Raw genomic sequence first — 26,150 nt, 5'->3', positions numbered from 1 at the left:
CAGCCTATCTCCAGTCAGGAAACAGAACGTAAAGAAGATCTTTGAGTCCCTGTAGTAAGTCCTTTGACAAACTTCAGGACTCTACTCCACAGTGACCAGAAGACAGACAAAGTGTTCATAGTCATCCGTAAAGCAAAACTGAAAAACACCAAGCTAGAACACAAAACCCAAAGCTCACCACACCTTTAACACTGAGAAATTCTGGTAACTGCCAGAGAAATAGATTTGAAAAAGTGTAAGAGTACACAATAAAGAAATATAGAAAGAAGCCAGTGAGGGCACTCAGAAGTATGCAAAATTTTTGTATGAGGAAAAATTGTGGGATCTCTCAGGCTGGTGAATGACTGAAAAAAGGGTATAGACAGATGTCTATAAATTCCAGCCTAATACTGAGAAAGTAATGCAGGAACAAGCATTCATTCTTTCTTATAACACAGAAAATGAGTATTTCACCTGAAAAAATCATGCATGTAGTTTAAATACTTCCCTGCACAGTGGATAATTGGCAGTGTTATATGACATTGCAGAAGTCAAGAGTTAATGAACAGAGTTCAGAAAAGCATTAGGTGAAGTTCACTGAGAATTGCTTCTGTGCAATTCTGTATAGCCTCCAATTGTTTTCCCCTAGTGAAAGAAATTCTCTAACTAACGATCTGGTAGGTAGGAAAAAAAAAGGGGGGGGGGGTGTGGTGTGTGGAGTATATGCCCTTGTTTAGGTATGTTGGGTCAGGGCAAGGAAGGCTAGGATATGGTGAAGAGGTCAATGCTTTTACACTTTTTCCTGCAATCTCATGTTCAAAGTTGTGCTTTTAGTTGCACTGCAACCGAGTCTTTAGAAGTCTCCAATTTTTCAGTAGACGTTCGTGCCATGACCTACTTTGTTTTCATCCGAACCCTGATTATACTGCGGTCTGGAAACCACAATGGAACATACATCCTCCCTCGTTCTCCCACTTCAGATGCCTAAGCCATAAAACCCAGCCCCCAGAATCATTTGCTACAGCAACCAAATACTAGAACAATACTAGTACTTGTTTTACGGAATTTGTATGCTAATCTAATCTTGCACAGCATAATATAAACCATGACACTTTTACACTATAACTACAAACTGGCTACTTCTACAACTAATATATTGTTGAAAAGGGGAAAGAAACAGTAAGAAGAATTTACTTTGCATAAGGGATCAATTATGTCAGAGGAATTATGGATAGTCTCTCTCACTCACCCACACAGCAAAATCTACCATGCAGGAAAAAATGCATAATGTTTTTTTGCAGTACAGTTCCCTTGCACAGACCACTTCAGGCACTTATGGTCTGAAAGAACCCTAGATGTGGGGGAAAAAAACCCCAAAACTACACAAAGTATTTAAACCAACATCTTATCTGTCTCCAAGGTGTCAGGTAAAATGGTATCAGACATTAGTGTGAAAAACTTAATGCATGCAAGCAGCTGCTTCCTTCTTATAGCCAATTATTAATTCTCTGGACTCATCTGGTCCCACTCCAATCACATACCTTTTTAAACAATTAACAAAATTAAATGGTAAACCCTGAATCCAAGAATTAAACAATTTCACTCTTTCAAAAAATAAAGGTAACGGAGAAGAGCAGCAGAAGTATCAAATAATTTGCAATCAAAGGAACTGCAAGAAGAACCAAATCAACCTCAAATGCACAACATTAGGGCAATTTCTTAAAGCCAAGCAACCAAAAACTAATTTCCATTTTTCTTTTAATCTTTGCATTTTGCCTTTTTTACAGCAGTTCAATAACCCTACAGCCACAACACTACCTGCAGCACCATTAGCTTTTCAGAGGCTCTTCCACCAAGTATATGAAGTCCTGCTGGAGACTTCACCCACTCAGGAGCGGTGCAGCCACTGAGAATTTTCAAAGTCCTATGATGTTGTCATAAACAAATCAAGAAGTCTGAAGCCGAAAGGACCTCAGTACCGTAAAGTTTGTAAGAAACCCAAGGGAGAAAGAAGGGAAAAGTAGACCTTGCAAGACGCCAGCCTGACAAATACCAAAGTTAGATTTAAAGTGATGAGACTTGGACTTAAGGCTGAGGCTTTGGTCTAGCCAGCCTCCCACAGCACTCCCACCTTCCAGCTGGAAGGCAGCAGCCCACACAAACACCTTTTTTGGCTGGGACCACAGCCTGACCGAGCATCCCCAGCCCTCCCCAGCTGTGGGATTCACTGACAGCAGCAGTGCCAGCCACTGCCCCCATCTCCTTCTTGGAGCTCTCCTGCCCACTGTCCCCGAGGGCAGTATCCAAAGTAGCCTGTGAAGTTGCTGTTGATGTTTATGAGAGCAAAAGATTTCCTCCAGCCAGATCTGAATGCTCCTTACCTACCACCTCTTCAAAGGCTTTCACCACAGCTTCTTAAGCAGCATAACTTCCCACACACGCACTCTTTCAAGAAATCCCTCTACTGGAAGAACAAGTTTTAAATCTCTCAACGCTGAGCACATACAAGAACGCAAAACAGGGTGTTAATTTTAACTCATGAGGGAATAAACCACCACAAATACTAAAGAGCTAAAAGGTCTTCCAGAAAGTACTTGCAAAAAGTACTGCTGTTACTCTGATAACACAGTCTGAGCGGGGTCTTAAATCCTGAGCTCCTAAAGTAAACATGTAGTGTGGAAAAGTACACGAAGGTGAGTGATAGAAGCATACTAACACTGCATTAAAAAATGAACGAGAGCACACAGCTGTCCAGAAAGTTCTCAGTCCATAAAGCAGGTATCTTCCAAGGATTTCCACTGTAATTTCAGCAGAATTGTAATCTGAACAGTAGATAGGAATTAACACAAACACAAGGTATCACCTAGGTTTTGCCATTCAAATTCTTTCTCCTTTATAAGAGTCTGAACTTGAGTGTACGTGAAGAGACACGGCAGCTGTGCCCTAAGGAGATTGCTAACACAGGGAAGAAAAGAGAAAGTATGACACCCATGACACACCACAGAAATCAGTATTAGAAAGAAACGAGAGCTGAGCATTTGGCTGCAGCGGATGAAGGTTCAAAGGGTGACCCTGATGCTCTTGAGTTACCTCAGCAGGAACATCTGCGTGATCACAAGAACAGACAAAGCAGCTCCCTCTTAAAAAGGGAACAAGATTTCCATCTGTTTGAAGACAAAGGAGTAAAGTTGTGACCCTTTAAAAGACATTAGATGAAACAATTTTGCTGGAAAATGAGTTTTCTGTTTGTGCACGTATACCAAGATACATACTGTCAAAGGACAAACAATAAGGGTCCCTAAAGGTTTCAGAAAAATTCCCCTGCCCACATGTTGAGCCAGGCTGCCAAGTTCTGACAGTGATGAAGTCAAGGTTCTTGTTCAAGATTGGTATTTATTTTTCTAGGTAGCTTTATCACATTTTCCTTGAAGTCACGAGCTTTATTAAGAACGAGATATGCCTGTGGTTACTTGAGGATAAAAATAAAAAGTTCACTGTCCCAAAGGATTAACATGGAGGACATAAGTAGGAATTAGTGGAAACAAATGAGTCAGAAAGCACTGGAGAGCTCAATTTTTACATATCCAGGAGCTGTCTGAATACATTATTTCCTGATCCATTAGAAAAATGCCAACATTTGGGTTTCCTCCAAGACAAAATTTTCCATAGAATAAAGTCTCAGGGGTGGGGTGGGTTACTAAACAGAAGAATCACCACAAATCCAAAATAACCCCAACCCAACCACCAAAACAATTACAGTTGACCAACTACAAAATTAATTTAAACTCCACCTTCACCTAGTATTATACCTTCACAATGCTACATTTTAGGAAATACTTGTGTATATTGAAGTTTCAGAATGCAACAGATCTCCAGCTCTACTAAAAATCAAGATTACATTTATTTTGTTTATACTCACTACTTAGATATGAATCAACAGTCAAGGCATGAACTCTGCCCCATTGCAGAAGCTTCTATTTAAGTTATTAAAATTAGTTATGGATGTCTTGGCCAAAGCAGAACATAGTATAAACATAGGAAAGTACTGATCTTAATATCCAAAGAGTTTCACTTTCATGTTTTAAAGTAGAAAGAGCTATACATAGAAGAAGAAAATAACAACCACATGTGTTAAGTAAGCAATGAACAAAGGAAAATTCTTCAATACAGCTTTCCAAAGAAAAACCATCAAAAACAGTCAGTCAAGAAAGCAGGCTCAATGTAATACACTATTGGGACAAACCTACTCCACTTCTAAATGCAACTTAATCACCAAGTCAGGTATCACTACCTGATAACAAAAGAAGATTCAAAACTGTGAGACCATCTCTTCCCTTAAATCTACGTATTTTCAACTTAATGAACAAATACTTTGAGTTCTGAGGGAGTCTGACATTCTCAAGAGCTTGCAAACATCCCTACTCTACAAACACGAACCATTTTAGGCTTGTAAAGCTCCTTCTGCAAAAGAGCAGTTCAGCGTGAGCGAGAAAGCCACATGAACAGAAGCAGCCGTTCACTTCTCGCTTAGGCAAGACAAGAAAGCACAATTGAAATGAACCCTGTCCTTCACTCAGCTTTAATTATCAGACTAGAATGACCACACCCACACTAACAAATGTTTCCCTTGGACACAGAAATTGATGACTAAGACTAAAACTTATCCACTATATGATCGTTAGCTATGAATTACTTAAAACCCCTCAGGTCTTTGAAAATGAGGTTTATTCAAAAACACTTTTGCAATAAATAGGAACAATTAACACAACTGCAGTCTGTAAAGCATTTTTCTTCTCATTTCAATTTAAAATATAAAAACATATAAAAGTATCCATCATGTTACACACATGGCTCCTTCTCACCAACACACACACACCCCTTATCACAGGTTATTCACAAGCTTAGGTCCAAAGTTATTAAGATCCAAGTCTGACATTATTTAGTATTTATTCTGCTGCTTTTATATAAAGGAAATATACTGCATAAGCCAGTCTCCTCCTCTGCCAGAGGCTGGTATTCAGGAAGGCAAATATACTCAGGACATTTGCTTCAAGAACTACAAGTATCTTCCCATAAAAAAAGATGACAATATTCAAATGGATGCAAAACCCAGATTCAAAGGAACCAACAATGTATTTGAACTGTCTGCCACAGATGAGAAAGTCCTGGGAACCATAAACAGTGAACCAGAGGATGCTTTCTAACACAATAAACTCCATGACATTTGAATAAAAGGCAGACCTCAAGAGTTCAGTGCGTTGTTACACAGGAGGAATGTAACACTATTTTCCTGACCTGGAAATGGCATTACATTATGTGCCTATAATCTAGTCCCTGATGAATCCACATACACCAATCTTATACAATCTACTGGCAGATCATAGAATAGAATTCTACCAAATACTAAAATATTCAATTTAATAGATCTGATTTTGTCTGAACAGCCTGATAAGTTACTTGAGAAAAATCCAACCAGTCATCCAGCTGCAGACAGATAAAGGTTTTGGTGAAACAGGAAATGCCTTGGCACTATAATCCCAGATTTATGTGCTATGGTACCACAGTATGGCTTTTATCCTGAGAGATTAAGCTGCACCCTTCTATGTAAATAAAACTATTAGAGACTTTTTTTTTTCTTTTAGATATCTACTAAACTATTATCAGTGATCCAGCAGTGTCTGGATAAAATACATTCCAAAATACATGTGAACTATGTTGTTAGGGAACCTAAATTCTGATAGGAAGCAAAAATGAGGAAGAATACACACCAATGAATAAATAACCAAAGGGCTGTTTGAAACAACTAATTCTTAAGCACAATTTTAAAAGAAGCATAAATATTATCTTTTATCTTTGGAGGATAACCACTTGTCCCTTGAAAGCTCACACAGGAACATTTAACAGATGTTAATATATTCTCCATAATGTAAGAGGAGAAACTGCGATAGTGTTCAGGAAAAACTGGATGAGATGATTACCGTTACCGTTACCAAGCATCAAGGCTTACTACTGGGGATTCTGTCTCCAACATAATATACAAGGGAAAAAATGAAACTCCTCCTTTATTTCCATTCCCTTATGTAACAAAACCAACATCCTTTCAGGCATCTAAATTAGCTGTTAACATTCTGCCAAGAGAAAAGGACTACCCCCTGGAAGGCTACTCCACACCAGCAGCTACCAGCGTGCATTAAGAAAAGCAACTCACTCTTTCTAACTTCCCCTGCATTAGTTAAGGGTACTAAAAATCCAAATCATGTATTTCTACCCCCTATTACATTTCACACACACAAACACAAAAATAAAGCAGGACAAAAGTTTTTAAAGAGCATAAATACGAATTACAGAGAAAAAAACCCACCACACCCTGTATCTGGTATGAAGTTTTGGTCTTCTTGCTAGTTCTAATATAAAGGCAGCATATGAACTCAGGGGGCTTTGAGTTGTAATCACCACCAGCATGGCTGGGAAAGGAATGAATTCAGAATCTTTACAAACAAAAAGAATCATTAGAAAGCATCTGAAATAAAGAAAAAGGGGGTATTTACTTACTGGAACTGGAAATTTCAGTACACTCTATACCAAAGAATAGTAATATATTTAGTGAAAAAAATGTATCCAGCATTCTTTTAGCCTACTTCTTTCTCATCTCCTTTAAATATAATAACTATACTAAAAATAACTGATAGGCCATTAACAAGGTTTGCAGGGAATGTTTCAATGGGGAGCAACAAATACAAAGTACATAGAAGATTTTACCCTAAAATTCTAGCCACTTCACCTACCTTCTGAGAGGTGAGCCTTCCCTTAAAAGGATTAATAACTCTGCTAATAGTAACGTTGTCTATATTTCTTTACAGGTTCAAGTTTATTTCTAAGTTTGTAACCTTTTCAAAAGGAGACTAATCTTAACAGCCAGCAAAAACAGACGACAGCAGCAGCTATTATGAATTTGCTTCTCCTTTTATGTTTTTCCATCAGTAAAAAGTGCTCATAATTCTGTTTTGGCTGTTTCCTTTTTTTCTTTTATTGCTATATACACCCAGAATGACTATAGCACAACCCATTCAAGACATCCCTGACCAGCTGGGAGCACAACCCCCATCACACCCCTATCCTTTCTGAGAACAGCTTTCCCCCATCAAACTTGAACTATACGAACAGGTCAAGCGGTTTCAATCGACTCTTTAATCACTATTAAAACACCATTCAATTAACATTCCAGAAATGATACTTTGGCACAATTCACATAAAACAATTCTTCCAAAGGAGTTCACTTAAATAGGCCTTTTATTGTTAGGACAAATGGCACACTGAGAAGTTATGCAAGAATAATGTCAGCACGGTATGCTGCACATCACATGCCAAACTCCCTAAGATGTGGTTAACAATCTACAGGATCATCTGAGCTTTATCTGAAGAAGACAGCTTGTTGCAGTACCTTTTTCTTCAGCAAAAGGGCACACACAAAACCCCATTTAATAAAAATGGCAAACCAGAAAATAATGAGAATTTTTGCTACAGCGTCAGTTTTATTTCATATCCTCCAAAAAGGATATCTTTCTAGGCATGTGCTGGTAGAAGCTCCAAAATAAATGTCTAGTCACAATATTTTTCTGATGTGCTGAAGAAATGACTCAAAAGACATGTAAGCCTTAACTCATAACACACCTTCAAAGAACCCACAGCTGAAACATGGGTAAAATTTGCTGTGTTTTTTTGACAGTTAACAGTGCGATAGGTTATGGAGAAATGTGTTTTTAAGTAAACGCTTCATTTTATAAAGGTAGTTGAATTAAAGCAGATGCTTAGCAGCTTACACCAGTGCCCATCAATCCACTGTAACATCCTGCAGAGCATGCCGAGTCACAGAGGTATCCAAAAAAGCTGGTTACGGCAGATGAAGCCTTCTCACCCACACCTCAACTATAATAAACATCCCTCAGTCATCTTGTCAAATCCTGTATTATTTGGTCATGAACTAGTTTCAATATTCCCAGAAATTTTTTTTTAATCCATCCCTGAAGAGTAGTTTGTTCATTTTCATTCCATGACTGGCAGTGAAGACTTCCATCAGTGGTTCCCAGAGACAGACCCATTGGACATACTCAAGGGAAGGAGAAGATCAATTTAACACAGGACAGAAGGGGGGGGGGGGAGGGGAATATTCACAAAGCAAGGCCAGAAATCAAGCATAATCCTTATTTGAGTCTGATCTCCTGTGTAATAAAGATGATAGAACTTCACTCAGCCCTCATCTTGTGACTGAGGAGGAATTTTTACTATATAAAGGAGAAAAAGAAAGATAAGGTAATATCCCACAAATTAGGTTGCTGTATTTCAGCTTTCAGGCTTTGGATTTTGATAGACATTCACCTTCATGAAGTATCCTTTTAAAAAACCCAAACCCAAAACTAAAAATCACTACATACCCCAAAATCCAGAAAAACTCCACACTCTTCCCTAAAGGTATTCCTATATGACTTAACCTCCTTCTTGTTAAGCCAGAGAAATCAACTTTTTTTTATATTCAGGCTCTTTGCCTCTGGCACATTCCTCTAAACCATTAACCATACCTACAGCTCTTTTCTCCAATTTTTCCATATTATTCTATAAACAAGACTGTAAAAGAGTCTTACCGAAGCTATGAGGTTACTTAAATTGCTCACTACGTTCATCCCTCCCTCCGTTTGGTACACTTTCCAGAACAGTTCATGGGCTCTGGGATACCACAAGGCACCAGGGCTCACTTTGTCATCTACTACCAGCTCAATGGACCTTGCAAAATGCGTATTGTTGCCCAAATGAATCTAGCTTAACCTGTTACCAGCTCCCCATACCATTAACCTCTCTTCATTTGCAGCCTTACACATTTGTTTAGTCTGCATATTTCTAGCTGCAATCATCCTTCTGTAAAGAGACTTGTAAACTGAGTGTCTTTGGACTAAATACGTACTCATAGTATCTATAACCAGCAACGCCTTCACCACACAAAGGAGCTGCAAAACTGCTCTTACCGTATTTCTTCTCCTCTATATAGAAGATCCCTATTACATACAAGATTAAGCCCATAAAGTAGTTTCAGCTCTTCTGAGACAGAAGAGTATCTGGAATCTATTCTGTTGCATAAATAAAGAACTATTTTTCTTCTTCGCTAGAATTAAATCAGAACTTGCCATTCTAATAATGAAATTAAGCCCAAGCTTCTAAATTCACAAGAATTTTAATTTCAAAATCAAAGTTCCCATAGAAACACCAATCTTACTCCACCAATATGCTTTCTATCCAAAGTTTTAAATGTAATCATATTATGCCTAGTAACACAAAGAATTACATAGAAAAAACCTGCTAAACACACTACCTAGCACGTTTTTGCCAACAAAAACTTTGGCTAGACCTGCAAAGAGAAAAAACCCAAAACCTACTTTTAGTTAAAGAACCCACTAACGCCTCTACAATCCCGAGTAACTTCTTCATTTAGCTAGGTAAGACTTACTTTTTTCAAACTACCCATTTCAGTTAGTTCTCTTGATGTAATGTGTTTATTTTTCAGAGAAGAAAATAACCCCAGAAGCTTCAAGCAGTTCATGTGTTTTCAGCTGTCTGGAAGGGTAGTACCTTGTAAAAGATGAACAGAACTGACCTTACCCCTGCCAGACCAGCAAGCATATCTTGAGTGCATCTGCAACACAAACTGAGAAAGACACCACCAGTATTTATTTCCCTCTGAAACCTCACAGTCCTGTAGAAAGATGTTTTACCTGAACACTGAAGTCTGGCAAAAGAAATGAGGGCATGCCAGATTTATGAGACATTGTCCTCATGTCTATAAGTAAATGCTCCATCAGAACTCCAGCTGCAACACAGCATCGACACCATCTCAACTGCAAAGAAAATGTGGCAGGGTGCTTGAGAGTTAAATTTATGAAGCTCCTGTATGCTTTACTAAAATGAGAGCAGGACTGCAAGGACAAATTTAGAAATTTAAATAGAAGTAAAATGTAAGCGTCGATGTAGAATTCTTCTGAAGCCTTGTTTTTAAAAGACAATTTTAAACTGCTACTTAAAAAGAAGTGGCCATTTGGCAAATTACCTTCTTAAGGAAACATATGATTGGAAGCAAACCATGAAGGGGAAAAAACCCTGCTGACTTACTTTGGAAGAGTTCTACAGGAAGCAACAGCACTGAACACTGCGGCGCAGCAGCAGAGCTTGACGGTCAGTAGCGCAGCGGTGGGTAACGAAGAGGCCAGTTAGAGGACAGGGCTGCACGAGATGCTGGCTTTGGGTTGTGCAACATACCTTTCCGTTTTAATGCCCACTGGACCACCAACCCATGTCCTCCAAGAAAAGACCCTCCTACAGAAAAGCAATTCATTTTCCACAGGATGTGTTCTAAAAGCAGCTGGTTTTTTCTTTCCAGTACTTGAAAACTAATGCTTTTTCCTGAAATTCACAATTCCCTTCCACAGGGAAATGGGCACTGCAGATGAGCCCACTTCTCTAGCAATTGCTAAGTGGAGGCTGTTACCAGGCCCTTCTCTTCAGAGTCACTCAGAGAGGAGACCTTCACAGCCCACACCCTCCCAAAGTTTGCTTCTCAAAGGGAGAAGCGGGTCCCTAGCCCCGGCAGGAGCACACGGCCGGGCATACTTCAGCGTGGTTCCACAGGCGTGTGGGGCAGGAGGTCACTCCGCACATACTGAATGGTTTGTATTGCTCAATAAGGAACTGGCAAGTTAACTTGGCTTCCAGTTCACCCAAGCAAACACAGAGACAGGTGTGTAATTTTTAAAAAATAAAATAAATCCAGGGATGGGTAGGTTAACTGAGATCACCCCACACTCCGAAATGCTGCCACTTGTCAGGCATTCCTGCCAGGTCTCAGCAAAGGGTCCGCAAGTCAGCCGCTGCCCACTCCCTCACAGACAAGAAATGCTTCCTGGTTTTCTTCATTTTTATTCCTCTTTTAAGTTTACTTAGGTTTTTCAACTTCCTCATTAGATACTTTGCTTTGGCCTTAGATATGTCTTTTCAGCTTTTTTTTTTTTTAATCAAAGTTCCCCTTAGGATTGTTTGCAGAAGGGTAACTACATACGTACCAAGCCAGTCAATAAAATACCCTACCGTTTTCTGAGTTAGAAAATACCATGAACTTAAACACCTTAATTACGAACAGTAACGTTTCAGAGAAGAAAAATAGTTCACTGTAACTGACTGCATAACCTCTTCGGATTAAGTTTTGTATCCAGCCATAAAAAAAAATTAAATGGTCTAATCTATTAGAAACCTTATTCTTTTTCCGTATTACCACTTCAACCCCAAACACGTCATATGCATTTCTGCCTCCTGGCTGTCAGTCCTCAAATCCTTTCTTCCCAAATACAGGAAATCAAATCACCAACGTGCAGTTACCAACTTTTTTGTGCACACCCACCCAAGGAGGGTCATATGGTAACGCAGTAAGTCAGCGTTTCCCCTTCACAGACCCACAGGAGAGCTTTATTTACAAGAACATTAACTATGGCAGCACCCATTTTCCATCACCCCCACTTCAATGACACTTCTCTCCATCCCACCATACTCAGGAAGGTGACTGAGGCCAGTGCTGCCCCTCACACGCTGCCCCACTTCAGGGCCATCCCACAACACCAGCCAGAGTGTTTTAAGACACTGCAAAACCCTCAGTCTTCAGACATTTTCAGGGATCTTCAGACTGCTTTTACCACAGCACCAGGTCACCAGAAGCAACAGCCTTCAGCCATCAGCCTGGAAGCCTTTGAGAACAACCCTGTCACACATCCCTGGGAACACACCTTCCCACCAATCCTCACAGCCAGAGACCGTCTTCTCTCACAGCAGCTTTGTTCTATACAGGCACTGGGGCGCTACAGTACGGAGAGAGGGACCTAAGAATATTGGCCATGATTCCTTACAGAGATAAAATTAATTACTAAGCCCATATGTAGACAGTACTTCAAGCGCTATTTCCGTAAATCTTTTCTCCTACTAGAAATACTTTTAAATAACCTAGCTTTTACAAAACTGAAGTTAGTGCAAGACAGCAGCTGAATGCTGCTAGTCATCACTGTTCACCACTGGGGAAAAGAAGGTGTCTACAAGTCACAACATTATAGACTCATAGAATCATTTAGGTTGGAAAAGAAACTTAGGATCATCAAGTCCAACTTGATGACTTGGCAAAAGAAGTCATTAAAAAAGACTTGACAACTCTTTCAGTCAAGAAATCTTTCCTAATACTCAATCTAAATCTCCACTGGCACAACCTGAGGCCATCTCCTCTTGTCCTGTCACTTGTTATCTGACAGAAGAGACTGACCCTCACCTGCCTACAACCTTCTTTCAGGTAGTTGTAGGGAACCATAAGGTCTCCCCCGAGCCTCCTTTTCTCCAGGCTAAACTCCAGGCTTTACTAAGGTCCAGGTAGACAACATCCACAGCCTTTCCCTCATCTACTAGGTGGGTCACCTTGTCATAGGAGACCATGCCGGTCAAGCAGGACCGGCCTTTCATAAACCCATGCTGGCTGGGCCTGATCCCCTTGTTCTGCATGTGCTGCGTGATGGTGCTCAGGATGACCTGCTCCATAACCTTCCCCAGCACCAAGGTCAGACAGACAGGCCTGTAGTTTTCCAGATCCTCCTTCTGGCCCTTCTTGTAGATGGGCATTACGTTGGCTAACCTGCAGTCTTCTGGGACCTCCCTGGTTAGCCAGGGCTGCTGATAAATGATGGAGAGTAGCTTGGCAGATACTTCCACCAGCTCCCTCAGTTACCCTCAGATGGATTCCATCCAGTCCCACGGACTTGTGTATGTGTCCAAGTGAAGCAACAGGTCACTGACTGTTTCCTCATGGACCACAGGGAATTCATTCTGCTCCTAATCCCAGACTTCCATCTCAGGGGGCTGAGTACCTTGAGGGTAACTGGTCTTGCTCTTAAAGACTGAGGCAAAGAAGGCATTAAGTACCTCAGCCTTTTCCTCATCTTTTGTGGCAATGTTTCCCCCATTCATATTCTGAAAAACAGAGACCAGGATTCAGAAATACATATTTGAGAACTGGCAGGTTGTCTTGTCAGAAGTGACCTTGTGTCACGTTTCAAACATGTGAAATGATTCCTGCACACACAACGAGTAACACAGAGTTGCCTGTAAGGCCTTAAGAAGCTATGGTTACCGGATCAATAGCAGGCACCCACAGACGGTCTGCCCCAGCAGACACCTGGTCAATGCCTCTTATCTAGGGTTAAACTATCTTATGGTGAAATGGAACTCAGCTGTAGTAGATAACTATATGCTAGCTAGTTTATCTTTAAACCAACCTCTGCTAGCAATTTGAAAAACATTTAAGCCTTGATAAAATCTGTAAAGGCCATGATCCTGCAAACTGAATGAAAAATCTACTTTTCTATTTTCTGAAGACAAACTCACATTAGTAACATGGGACATAAATGTAGACCACTCAATAGATATTTTCATGATTTGTTTCGATATCAGTCCATTTATAGGCAGGTTCTCAATGAAGAACACATGCAGTTCATACACACATTGATTTATCCTCAAGAAAACTTCAACTGCTTCTATTCCTTACCAAGCACCACTGGTTTCTATTCGGAAGCGAAGTCTTCTTCACAGGGTGCTTCTGCACAGTTGCAATTTGTCAAAAGCAGGAGGAAGTTCTGGTGATCTGGTGGGCTGCTTTTGGCCAGTATCAAAAATGGGAGACTGCGCCAGACATACAGCTGCTGCCTGGGGTTTATGGGAAGCTACTTAAAACTTGTTCGCCTCATTCAGATAATTTTACCACAGGATGCGTGGTTTGTGTTTTCTGAACTTGCACTGTTTAAGGTGAATACATGACTTTTACATTTCCAGCACTACTACTCCCTTTTAGTTCTGCTTCTGGCTTCTCTGCCTGCACTTTTAAGAACATATTTAGTATTTGCTGTTTAGAGGCACCAATCTGAGGATTAAAGAAATGAAAGCCACATAACAGGCACGGTAAAAATCGATGTCATCTCAATAACATTCTCCAAACTGGCACAAAGGGAGTACCACTAAAAAACGTGAACAACTCTGTTCTGGACCTTCCATTCCGAATAAGCTACAAAGAGCAATGTTACCATCGTCCAGCATCTACCCGTTCAACCCGCAGGCCATGAGGGGAAGCTACTTACTGAAAGGAACTGCCTACAGATATGCAAGCACTGCATCCTTTGGGGAAGCTACTTACTGAAAGGAACTGCCTACAGATATGCAAGCACTGCATCCTTTTCTTTCATAATTAAGGCAATGAGGTAGCATCCCTAGGTCACAAAGAGCTCTGATACTCAAAAAGAGGAGAGATGCCAACTGTTCCACTTCCATTGGTCTTCCAAGGCTTGAAGTAAAAAAAACTTGAGCAGGACAATGTGAAAGGGGCACACAGTGCTAGAACAGGAAAGGAGATAAGGTAAACAATACAAATGTGATATATATAGCTATCTGCTGTGGGAGAGAAAATTCATATCCTAAAGATAGTCTTACAGGAGTATTTGTTGTTCCTCATAAGTAATCATACCGACAGGGGTCAAAGGAACTGAGCAGTTTGAGCCATTTTCAGCTTCACAAAAGTAGAGATTTACTTTTTAAATAAGCAACAACTTGTATCAGAAGGAAGGGGGTGGGCAATGTTTGTGGAAATCACTCATTATACCAGTGGGTTGTTTGGGGTTTTTTTGTCTTAGAACACCAAAGTCTCAATTGCAGTAACCCACGAGATTTGATGATCCCTTTTACAAAACTTGGAAGATGACAACTCAACTACATAGGGCTTTTTCTTTTATTCATTTTTTAACTATAAACTGCTAATTTCTCCCTTTTCTGAATGAACCAAAATCTTTGCTTTTTTTTGAGCGCAAAAGACAGCCGGAGAATGGAAACAAATAAATAATAAACAAAAAACTGTCTAAAATATAACCAAGAGCCTTACTTCTAACTTCAGCAATTGAGAAAGCAACAACAGATTTGCACATCCAGATCACAGAGCCCACTATGAAGAACAGAAACCGGACTTCTGAGCACTTTCACAACACAAGGCATTAAACTGCATGAAGCTTCAGTCCCATCGCTGAAGTACCCTGCACAACCAGAAAGGGAAGTCAATCAGCCCAAACCCCTTGGCGAAAGGGAAATAGGAGCTCAACTGAAGGTCACTGCAACCAGGGAGCACGAGCTAAAGCAGAAATCAAAGTTGGTTGACTCCATGCAGAAAAATGATCACCCAGCCTCTTGTTTTAAGGGCTATTTCTACCGACCTACCTTTTGCTTCACATTCTTCATGAAGTGTACTCCATATTTTCCTCTTCTGCTGCCTCCCAAATTGTTTCTTTTCAGTTTCTAGTATTTTTTACAGGAAGAGCATTTCCCTGAAGGTCTAACTAAGCCATCCTTCATTTTACAGATAATGATATAATTAAGAGAAAAATAAAACCTCAAGCATTTAAATATCTAGGGTTTAATATTACACATGACTAAGAATTCCTAAGTAGTCATTAGTTGCAAAATGTAAAACAAAATTATCCTACTATTTCAGCTGTGCTGAAGACCATTATTTTTAAAATAATTACATAAGAGCAGTTGGATGGGTGGACAACATATTTTCTCTGTATTTTGCAGGAATTTCCTGAAGTACAAAAACAGTGGTTAGGAATATTAAATCACAGAACAGACGAAAGAAAAAATGTTAGTGAAACAACAGGAGAGGCTGAGGGAAAGGGAGAAGTAGCTACCTCAGATGCTTCATCATTATTGAACAAAATTATTCCAATCTTCAATTCATTAACCTGAAGACCAGAAAAAAAGGGAAAAGGAGGTATTCTCTGTAGCTGAGGGTATGACAAGTCATTTTCACAACAGAAAAAAGCAAAAACAAAAAAAGGATTTGTGAAAGGGTGGAACAGAAACAACCTAAAAGCACAAAAGCTTTTACTCATAATAACATGTTAGCCTGTTTGAGTACTAAGAGTTTTAAATGTCTCCCCTCCTGGAGTCCTGTACATGAAGTGTCCACCATGCTACAAATTAGACTGAAATGTATTTTCACTCCAACAGAATTGGTGAAAAGGCAAGAGCTCAAACACACATTTTCCTGGTTTTGCTTATCTATAAAACACTAATAAATTCAAGCTCACAAGTCTTTATGCTGTCAGCAGAGTTCTTCCATGAATGGCTCCTTGGTGGCCCAAGCAAAGCCAACTTCAATTCTAGTCCGCTTCCTAAGAGATGGAAAGATATACCACAAGATTCACAAACACATCTGATTATTTAACTCCCTGTAAAAAAGCAATGTTAAGAAGATCTCTGCTAGATTTGGTGTTTTTCCACGCTCAGGTAGGTTAATAGGATTAGGAAATCTTGTATGCTTACTGAGCTGGTTGTCCTAAAGGATGTTATCCTGGATCTTCTGTGGTGAAGGAGAATTCATTCAAATTAAGAGCAAAAAAAACTCATTTCCTTCGACCACCTCTGCTCTCAGCAGTAGCACTTGCATAAGCTAAGTTTAATCACCAAGTTCAGATCTCATTTCCTAGGCATATCTTCAGGTATTGCAGATGAAGTTAATAGTTAACATGACAGGCGCAGGAAAAGGAATTTATCAGAGGTTTGATGCCTTTTGATCAAATCCCAGGATGGTTTACCTGGAAGAAATCAAATCGTTCAGACTTGGGCAAGAAAATGATTCTTTCTGTTGCATGATTTTTAATGGCTTCAGATGTGTCCACCACCGACCGACTCGGCGTCCTTCTCGATGGAGACCCAAAAAAAGGTTACTTGTTTTGATATTTTGCAATAGTATAATGTGACACAGATGAGGAATTACTAATTGTACCTTCAGTTCAGGCAGTGAAACACTGCCACAGGAGAAGTCACTTGGAAGCTCACATGGCTAGTGGCTTCAACACAAGATAGTAACTGTAGTGAAGCAAACAACTCATCTATGACATAAGACGTAATTGCAGCGTGAAGCTACTTAAACTAGCCTTAGTATCAGGAGCAGCTCAGCCAAGGCACTGTGAAGCTGGCTACAAGCCTCCCTGGCTTTGACATTTGTGTGCCCTAGCGTGTATGTATGTGTGAGATGAAACAAGAAAAGTACTTGCCATACATGAGCTCTCAAAGAAGTAGTTGTAAAACCACACAGCTAACTGCTACTTACCTGTCCTGTACTTGTATTTTAAGCAGCTACCGTCACCTTCCTTCCAAAGGAAAGAGTCAAAGTTCATTGCATAGTCAATAGAACAAGACATCACAGCCCAGACTGCCTAAGTTCAGGCACCTAAACATACAATAGTTTGTTTTCCATTACGGAATGTGCCTGGGACCCCAGAAGTTACCAGACTTGAGTCAACACGAGTTTGTGCACATTCATCTCTACGTTACAGCTAACGAAGCTTTTTGCTGTTCTGCTCAACACTATTTACTCAGCTAGAGAGAGAACTACTGGGCGGAAAAATATCCCATCCCCTCCCACTCAAACTGCTGGAAGACTGGTGATTTCTTAGGCAGCTCTGGCATACATTTCACAAATACTGAAGTCAAACTGAAGAGTACAACTGGGTATTAATAACTTGCTTTCTTGCACAGAACACCTATGCGCACCTCTGCACACACCTTACTAGCAGACTAGTTTTACTGAGCGAACAATCCAGTTCTTGGACACCCTTTTGAAGTTTTCTACAATTTCTCCCACCTGCTTCTGATCCACCAGAATGATGAGTTTCCATATGTGTGCAATTTTCATCAGCGGCCTTGCCACTGCATTTACATTATTTGACCAACCACTTCTCTTGTCCATGCCTCCCTCCCTCATACATTTTCAACACTGTCACAAAGCAGTCAACACTTAAACTAACCTTTCAGCTAACAAGTCAATTTTGACAGAGGTATCTGGAAAATACACCTTTTTCTCCAGTAAGCAGGGAAGAAAGGATGCAATTCCAAAGGCACAAACTCTTCATTATGAAGATTCTCAGTACCTCTCCAACTTGGGATCCAGGGCTTTAAAACATGGATTTAAGATAGACATCAATTCAAGGACTTCAAACTCATTTGTATCAGCCAAAGCAAGAAGCACATTTCTCACAGAAAAACAAGAACACAGACATGCACCAGAGACTAAACAAACACACATTCTTGTTCTCCCTTCCACCCTCCACTCAGATGCTATTGAAAAATAGTCGACATTAACCCCTTTCCCGCCCCCCCCCCCCCCCCCCCCCCCGTTTACAACATGACTCTCAAACTCAAGCCTCACTCCAGGCTAATATTGTAAAGCAAAGACAACCTTTTTCATTATAGAAGCTGAGGTGCTACCGAGGACTCCAAAGCTGCCAATGTTGGCCAAGCTGCAACGCCACCGGACTGCTTTGGACCTCAGGGTCTGACTGCACAGACCTCAGGGTCACTGGTACTATTCAGAGAGTGTCTCACTGAACCGTCAAGCAGTTTCCCACTCAGGCTAGAAGGGCACAGTCACTTTGCAAGCTATCATTAAATACCGCGTGCAAAGTGGGGATTTAATGTGGGGGCTGGAACACAGAAGTTACCACAGAGGTTCGTACGCAGCATCTATCTTGGTCTGTGTCTAGTTGTCACAACAAAGTGGCTTACCCTCCCCATTAGCTCGCCTCCCCAAGAGTCGGTACTGAAATTACACATTAGAAGCAAAATTCCTCATTCAATAAAGCAAGTTAGCCATAGCTGAATAAACAAAGTGTTACTTTTGTCTCCTGTTTCTTTTTGATGTGTATTTTTCACAATTCACTCTGTCAAGGTATTTCCATATTTTTACTTCATTTGCATATGAAAGCACTCTTTCAGCAGCACCGAGTTTGCTGCCTCTGAGTTTACTTATGTATCGTTGCATTTTTAAGTTGTGGGACACAGAAAACAGGAGTTTCTCCAGACAATTCATTATTTCTTCATACTTTTAATCACTTTCCAAGTTTTTCTGCTCTTCTCAGAAAATATACATTGCAGAAAAAAGTAACCTGGTACATTGTTTCCCAACAACAAAACCATGCTTCCAGGGATGGGCTAAAGCTAAACCATTATCCCTGCCTCTGAACCTGCTTCAGAAGCCTGAGATATGGAGCTTGCTGACAGTGAACTCTCTTCAGGTGTTTTCCCAGCATGCACAAGAGATTTTTCTCAGCAGCTACCCGTACTGCCCCTTTGAACTTCCGCTCTTAAAATTTCTTGAAAAAGAAAAAGACATGGGGGACTATAACTGTACCCAGTAATTCCAGGGAAGCCACACTATTTGTGTATGAGGCGCTGGTCCTCAGCTGCCATTGTTGTACATGCAACAATTAAGAACAACCAATACGCAGGGGCCAACACCATATTCTGCATGATAATTTTCCCAAAGGCAACAGGCAAAAAAATCAAAGCCTCTCGGTGGCAACCGGCCCCAGAGCCATGACTCATTGGCAACAAACTTAAGGCATTTTATTCTCTGTCATTTCCGTCTCATATCTTGTTAAGCTGCCTCCTCTTGAGCACACATACACACTCAGCCACCTTCCTCACTAAATGATCCCTGATGCCCAAGACACTTTCTGAGGTGATATCCCCTAAACCCTTCCAACAAGCCACCTCCTTGATTAAAGATACCTCATCACACATTCAGCAACACCCAACCCCAACTGCTTCTCTGTCACCATTCCATCAGGCTCAGAAAGGCACATGCCTCCGAGTCCTCTTTGGCTTGGACTAACCTACCTAAACCGTCTATCTCATGAGTAGCTTCTTTTCCGCTGTTGTAATCCTCTACTTCCAAAAATCAAAACCAGCAGAACATCACAGAGTAGCTACTATCAGTCTTCACTTGTGAGGAAAATATGCCACTTAATCCAACTCTTTCTTTGTTCTGTTTCACTATGATGGAGGACCATGCTCCCTCCATCCCTACAGCCAATGTGGACGCTGGTGGCCACACAGGAAGGTTTGCCTCCGGGGCAGCACCGAGGCCAGCCCACCTGAGCTGAGTTCATACTCCAAGCACGGACCCATCCCAGGTTTCCTCTGAGAACTTCGCTGGGCCACCCCCCTTCCAGGAGAAAAACATGTGCAGAAGGAAGCGTACATCGAAACAAATAAATTCAGGGGGAGGGGGGAACTCAAAGCCTAATGAAGGGATGGAGGAACCTAACGCTTCTTACCAACTAAGCACTCACACCTAGCCCCAGAAAGCTCAGCACAGGCAGCTGGTGATCAGAGATCCAAAACTCCGAGCAGTTCACACATGCCCAGCAGCACAATCCATCAGACACCAGCAAACCAGCCACAAGAGATGTAAGCGTTTGTTACACAGATAAACTGCAGCTGACCCAAGCCACCAAAAAGCCTTTTCCAGGCTATGTTTATCTCCCTTCTCCCTACCAGCTTTGACAAGTGAAAAGTTACCAAAAAAATCTGCAGGTGCAAAATAGAGGAGTGGAGGGTGTAAAAATATGAACTGATAGCTGAGAATTCACAGAAGAAAACAGTCAAATCAGTTCTCACATGCAGACAGCTAGCTCAAGATAAAAGGAAGGAAAAGAACGGAAGTTTGCTTTCCCAGTTAACCTTCACGTTTCCCCATTATAACGCTGCATGACTATCTGTTGGTAAGTACAAAACCCAGCCTCTTTCTTAAAATACACTTACAGGATCAGAAAGTGAACTTTATGAAATACTTGTCATTAACTTACCAGTTGGCCACTAATACTATGCCAGCAACACAGGGAACATGACCACTAATAATCAAGAAATCTTGCTGCTGGGAGCACCACTTATCCGTCAGATGAACAGATGCCAATTTAGAGAGACTGAAATCTAACACACAAACAACTTTTTCCTTTTGAAATATCAAGGCATCAGAAAACATGCCTGAACACCCAAGAAGACTCCCACAACATTGTGAGCTGCAGCTAACATTAATAATTAATAAAAATATTTTATTTTTCTATATAATATATAATTGTATGTTATTGTATAATATTAAAGTATTAATAAGAAAAATAAACACATTCATATTCCAGGTTTAAAGGTGGAGCAGGACAGAGACCCTCAGAACTTCAGGATGTGTTTGCTCTGCCTGAGATAAAAAGGCTATGTGCTAGCTCAGAGCTGCGTACCATCAACACCCAGCAGGAAGTTTTGGTTTACTCCACAGTTGCTGTCAGCACTGCCTACAAGATAGATAGGTATATATATACACATACATATACATATATATAGCTTTGACATCCTGAATCTCCAGCCTTCAATCCTTTAAAGTGAGAAAGTTCTTCTGGCTGATGCTGTTGCTTACCTTCCTTAGTTCAGAAAAATACTATTTCAAGCATAGTACTATGAAGGTCTCAAAGGATACACTCAAATGCTTCGGAGACTAAGCCTTCCTAAAAGTTTACAGTTTCTCTTTTTTGTATAGTTTATGCACTTTTTTTTTTACTCCTTTGCACTAACTGACCCCAATAGAGAACAGCAAATACAATTTGCAGCACCAGAATATAAGTAGTAAATAAATAATTCTCTAAACCAAGAATACAACAGCAGCCATGCTGGGTCAGACACAAGACCATCTATCCAAGACCCTGACAATGGAGAAACAGTCAAAAGCAGATGGCTAGGAAAAAAAAAAAGAGCATAGAAACATAGCAAGCATATGATACTTCTGCCAAGTATTTTTCCATCTGTGGCTTATTTGTCTCCTTGTGTTGAATGCAATTGCCAAATAACTTCTCTCACAATCATCAGATTGGAAAACTGGAAATGTTGAATTATTTGCTCTGAGAGCATTTACATAAAAAAATAATCAAGTCTGACAACTTCTGCACATCCATTTTACAAGACTTGCGGGTAAGAATATGAAACATGTAGACTAGACTAAGCAGCTGATTTTTCCATGATAAGGAGGGGTGTGAACCTACAGCCAAAAGAGCCCTCCCTAGAATAACTAACTGATTTGCACTTCAGGGCTGTCTTGGTAGAACAGGTCAGGTGTGCACTTCTGTGATTTACTGAGTGTTAATGATAAGAAACATATATTTTAAGCACTTTGGCAAGCAAATTTAATTCTTCCTGGAAAAAATGTGAATTTTTTCTGAATAACAGACTGAGAAGTGATGCAAGATCGAGAGTGTGATGAGTAAAAATGACACATTTTAAATAATTCAGAAGATCAGCAATTAAACTGATGTAGTACTAACATCCACACATATTTAACTTTTGATTGATCACCACTACTGCGGATATCCTCATCAATTATTAAAGTCTAATCTTGTAAAAAAAAAATTCCCTATTACAGGAACAAAGCTTTGGTTTATCAAGGTTTGCATTGTTACAGCCAACTGCCTAACCCATACCAGAGTAACAAATAGCCAACCAAACAGAACTGAAAGTAAAATATAGGGGACTCCTATGGAGATAAACATCCCCAAAATAATGCTGGCAAGCAACAAAAAAAATAAACATACATTCACATACCAAATATAACATGAACTAAGAAAATTAAAAAAGAACATGCATTCCAGTTAATCCTATATAATTGTGTATTTTACTACAGTATTGAACTAGTGTAGCAGTTACTACCAGACATCGCCTCATTTTCTAGGCAAAATCTTCCATATTTCTACATTGTACATGGTGTAAAGTACTATTGGGGTATTAAGACAGACATCTGGAGCCAGCACTCAGTATTTAGGTAGGTAAGATGGCTGCAAACATTGAACCCTACTTTTGTCATATTGTTGTGCTAAAGAATGTTTAATCTCCTGGACGATCTTTTCTTTCTGGATTCCCCTACATATCTCACATACAAGAGAAAACAATGTATCTGTATTTGATGATCCATTAACTGCTTCACAAGAATTCAGTAGTACGCAATGTCAGGTTAATAAACAGACAAAAGAGCTAAATTTTAAACTCCTCCTCACTACAAAAATTCCAAGCTTACTTGGTACCCACCTGGTAGAGATAAGACAGCGACACCACAGAAAGATAAGAGCCACAGCCCAAGGACTGCAGACACATGGCCAGCAAAAGCTTAAGGTCCACACAAAAGAAAAATAAAAAAATAAACCCACAGGCTTTTGAATCCCCTTGTTAACATTAGAGTTGCAACACCCACAAGGTCCCTTCCTTCTTCACAGGACACAAGAAAGCATATGTGTGCTCTGGGAGCTGCTATTTCTTAGAAGATTAATGAGAGCTGTTAATAGCCCAGAGCCCACGGGCCCCAACGCAGTCTAGCCTGGTCTTGGCAACTTCCATTGCTCTGCAGGAACGCAAGTCAACAGGGAGACAGTGCAAGAGTCCATACCTGCCTCTGAAACACAAGAGAGGGGATGCTGGGCTGAGTACTCACTCCAACAACAGAGAAGAGCAAGGAAGATGCGTTATGCCACCCTCAGTACAAAACAACACTACTTCTCAACTGGCACTCTGCAAATACAGCTTCAGCAATCCTGCTACAGGATTCCAAGGCTTCCCTGCTGAGCTTGGGAAGCAGCAGGAGCTTCTACTGCAGTGCTACATAGGCAGCAGCAGCATCGGCAGTGGCCCTGCTCCAGGGTGCAGAGGGAACTCCAGCCACTGGGAAGGCAAGGAGCTCTATCCACTTGCATTGCCCTGAGACAACACAAGCCTGGGCGATTCACCTGGCATATGAAGAACCAGCTCTGGAGCTTTCCAGATCCCACGTAGAGCTGGAACCCGAATCCTCAACTAACAGTGAATAAAATACTGCAATAAGAATAAACAACTGAAAAAAGGGCTGTAAAACCAGAAGACAAAACTTTGGAGGGGCTCATTTTATCACATATGATAAAAAAAAAGCAGAAGGTCATAAGGGAAATTCTCAAAGAACAATCTCACCAAGATAACCCTCTGTTGAAGCAAAGCCCACTGCTAATCACCCACGTGGGTCTGGCCTACTAGAAACAAGCAGCAATTGCCCACAGTAAAACATGTCAATTTTAGAACTAAAGGAGATTTACTTTTTGTTAAAAAATACTGCAAAGGACATGGAAAGTGTATTTAAAACAGAACTACTGGCAGAGGGCTTTCACCATAGTAATAGATTAAGAAATGCAAAAAGCAAAAGCTCTTAACCATTTCCTCCCCCCCCTCCAAAAAGTGTTTCAGCATAACTTTTCGGCAGTTTCATTCCCCCCTTCCTGACACAGGAAAAGACATTTTGGACTAGATTATGACATGAAGTGACACAGCAAATGAACTTCCCTCCCAAACGTCATCAAGAGGAAACTGGAATATTGCAAGATGCTGCAGCTCCCCAAGTTTCACAAGAATATATAACCTGCATTCTCCATGTTGCCAATAACGAATTTTTACAAAATTCGGCTAAACGTGAAAACAAGGAAAATATTGAACAAGATATTTCTCACGTGAGCAATTTAACGGGAAGAATGCTCATAGACCCAATTTTTCAGGTTACTCTGGCCCTCAGCATGACAGAGCAGAGCTTCCTGACCTAATAACCAAGACCAAGATATTCATATGACCAAGACCACAAACTACTTCTCCACCCTATGCCTTCCCACGTCCTCCATCCCGGGGCTTCAAACCACAACTCGCCCTCCCTCCCGCATCCCGGAGATGCTGCCTGCAGTCACACAGTGGGCCAGACAACCCCTCACTGCCATCCCAGGGAGAAACTGCCTGCAGCCCATGCTCTCCACACATTAAATCTTTTATGTGCTGGCTCTTACTCCTGCAGGGAAAGAGCAAGCCACGTCTGAACGGTTCGGGAGCTGCCTGTATTTGAAAGTCTGACACCAGCTGGTATCAACTGGGCATTCAAAAGCACGCAGCGAGAAGAGAAGTGATGAACAGAAGCCGTAACCTCTTCAACTTCTGCCTGAATGTGCAGTCAGTCGCCGTCTGCTCGAGCCGAAGGAAGCAAACAGGCACCGGAGCCTCCCCTGTACACCCACATTTTGCAAAGCAGGTCCAAAGACACTACAGATTAGCAGTTGTGAGGCCCCTTTTGGCCCGTCAAAAACGTGTTTCTTTTCAGACTTTGTCCTACCGCCAAACTGTTCGTTTTAGGCGACTTGGCTTTACGGTAGTACCGAAATAACGCACCGGGCAGGCAGGGCGGACGCCCCGGTGCCGGCCCCCCGCGCCGGGGCACAGCGGGGTTCACCCTCCGTCCTGCGCTCCGGGTCTCGGAAAGGCGAGGCTGTCCCGAGCGAGGCCACCCGACCGCAGCTACCCCGCACCGACAGCTCCTACGTTCGGGCCCAACCAAAACGAGGGGAACGACAAACACAGGCACAGTGACCGAAACCCGGGCGGCGTCGGCGGGCAGCCCCAGCCCGAGGCGGCGGGGAGGCAAGCGCCGCTCTCACCGGTCCCGCAGGAGCGGAGCGGAGCATCCCGCCGGCAAACACCCCCGGGGACACGGGACACCCCCCTCCGCTCCTCCGGGCCGCACCGCACCGCGCGGGGTCTCACCTGCCGTGTCCCAGATGGAGATGTTGTACGGCCCCCACTGCTTGAGGTAGAAGGCGCCGCCGACGGTGCTGACCGTCTCCTGGAAGCGCCGCTCCATGTAGCGGTGCAGCAGGGAGGTCTTGCCCACGTTCATGTCCCCCAGCAGCACCACCTTCCCGTCCGGCTTCTTCATCGCGGCTCGGCTCGGCTCGGCCCGGTCCGTCCTGCCGGCGGTCGGCTGCCGCCCGCCTGCCCGCCCGCTTCCCTCGGGCGCCCGCCGGCCCGCTCCGCCCGGCGCGGCGGAGCCCCGGAAGCGGCGGGACAAGGCCCGCGGGCCGCCCTCCGCCGGCAGCGCAAACTTCGGGGGCTCCGCCGGAGCCGCCGCGATCCGGCCCCAGCTCCGGCTCCTCCTACCCCCGGCCCGGCCCCGCTCCTGCCCCCGCCCTCCGCCGGCGCCAGGGGGAGGGGACGCGGACGGGGAGGCGGCCAGAGCTCCGCGCACCCCCCAGCCCCCGGGCCTCCGGCTCAGCCCTGCGCCGGGGGAGCCGCGGGACTCGTCCCGGCCGCCCCGGTACCCCCACGGCAGGGCCGGATCCTGCGGGGGCGTCGGGCCGGAGCCCGGCCACGCTCAGCCTGCGGGGGATCCTGGCGCACCCCGGGCTGCCGCA

At 42.2% G+C, this 26,150-nt stretch overlaps 1 protein-coding gene across 1 annotated transcript in view; it reads right to left on the bottom strand.

Annotated features, from left to right (window-relative positions):
- RAB20 (RAB20, member RAS oncogene family) overlaps positions 1 to 25,886 on the bottom strand; it is a 28,395-nt gene extending 2,509 nt beyond the window's left edge. The window contains exon 1 of the mRNA XM_005238365.4: positions 25,504 to 25,886. Coding sequence (XP_005238422.1) covers positions 25,504 to 25,675 — 172 coding nt within the window. The 5' untranslated portion in view covers positions 25,676 to 25,886. The remainder of the gene's footprint in view (positions 1 to 25,503) is intronic.
- Between the last annotated feature and the right edge of the window lie 264 nt (positions 25,887 to 26,150).

This window comes from Falco peregrinus, chromosome 4, assembly GCF_023634155.1.
Source record: "Falco peregrinus isolate bFalPer1 chromosome 4, bFalPer1.pri, whole genome shotgun sequence".
Lineage (NCBI taxonomy): Eukaryota > Metazoa > Chordata > Aves > Falconiformes > Falconidae > Falco > Falco peregrinus.
The sequence above is the reverse complement of the archived record's forward strand: the minus strand, read 5'-3'. Positions and strand labels throughout refer to the sequence as shown.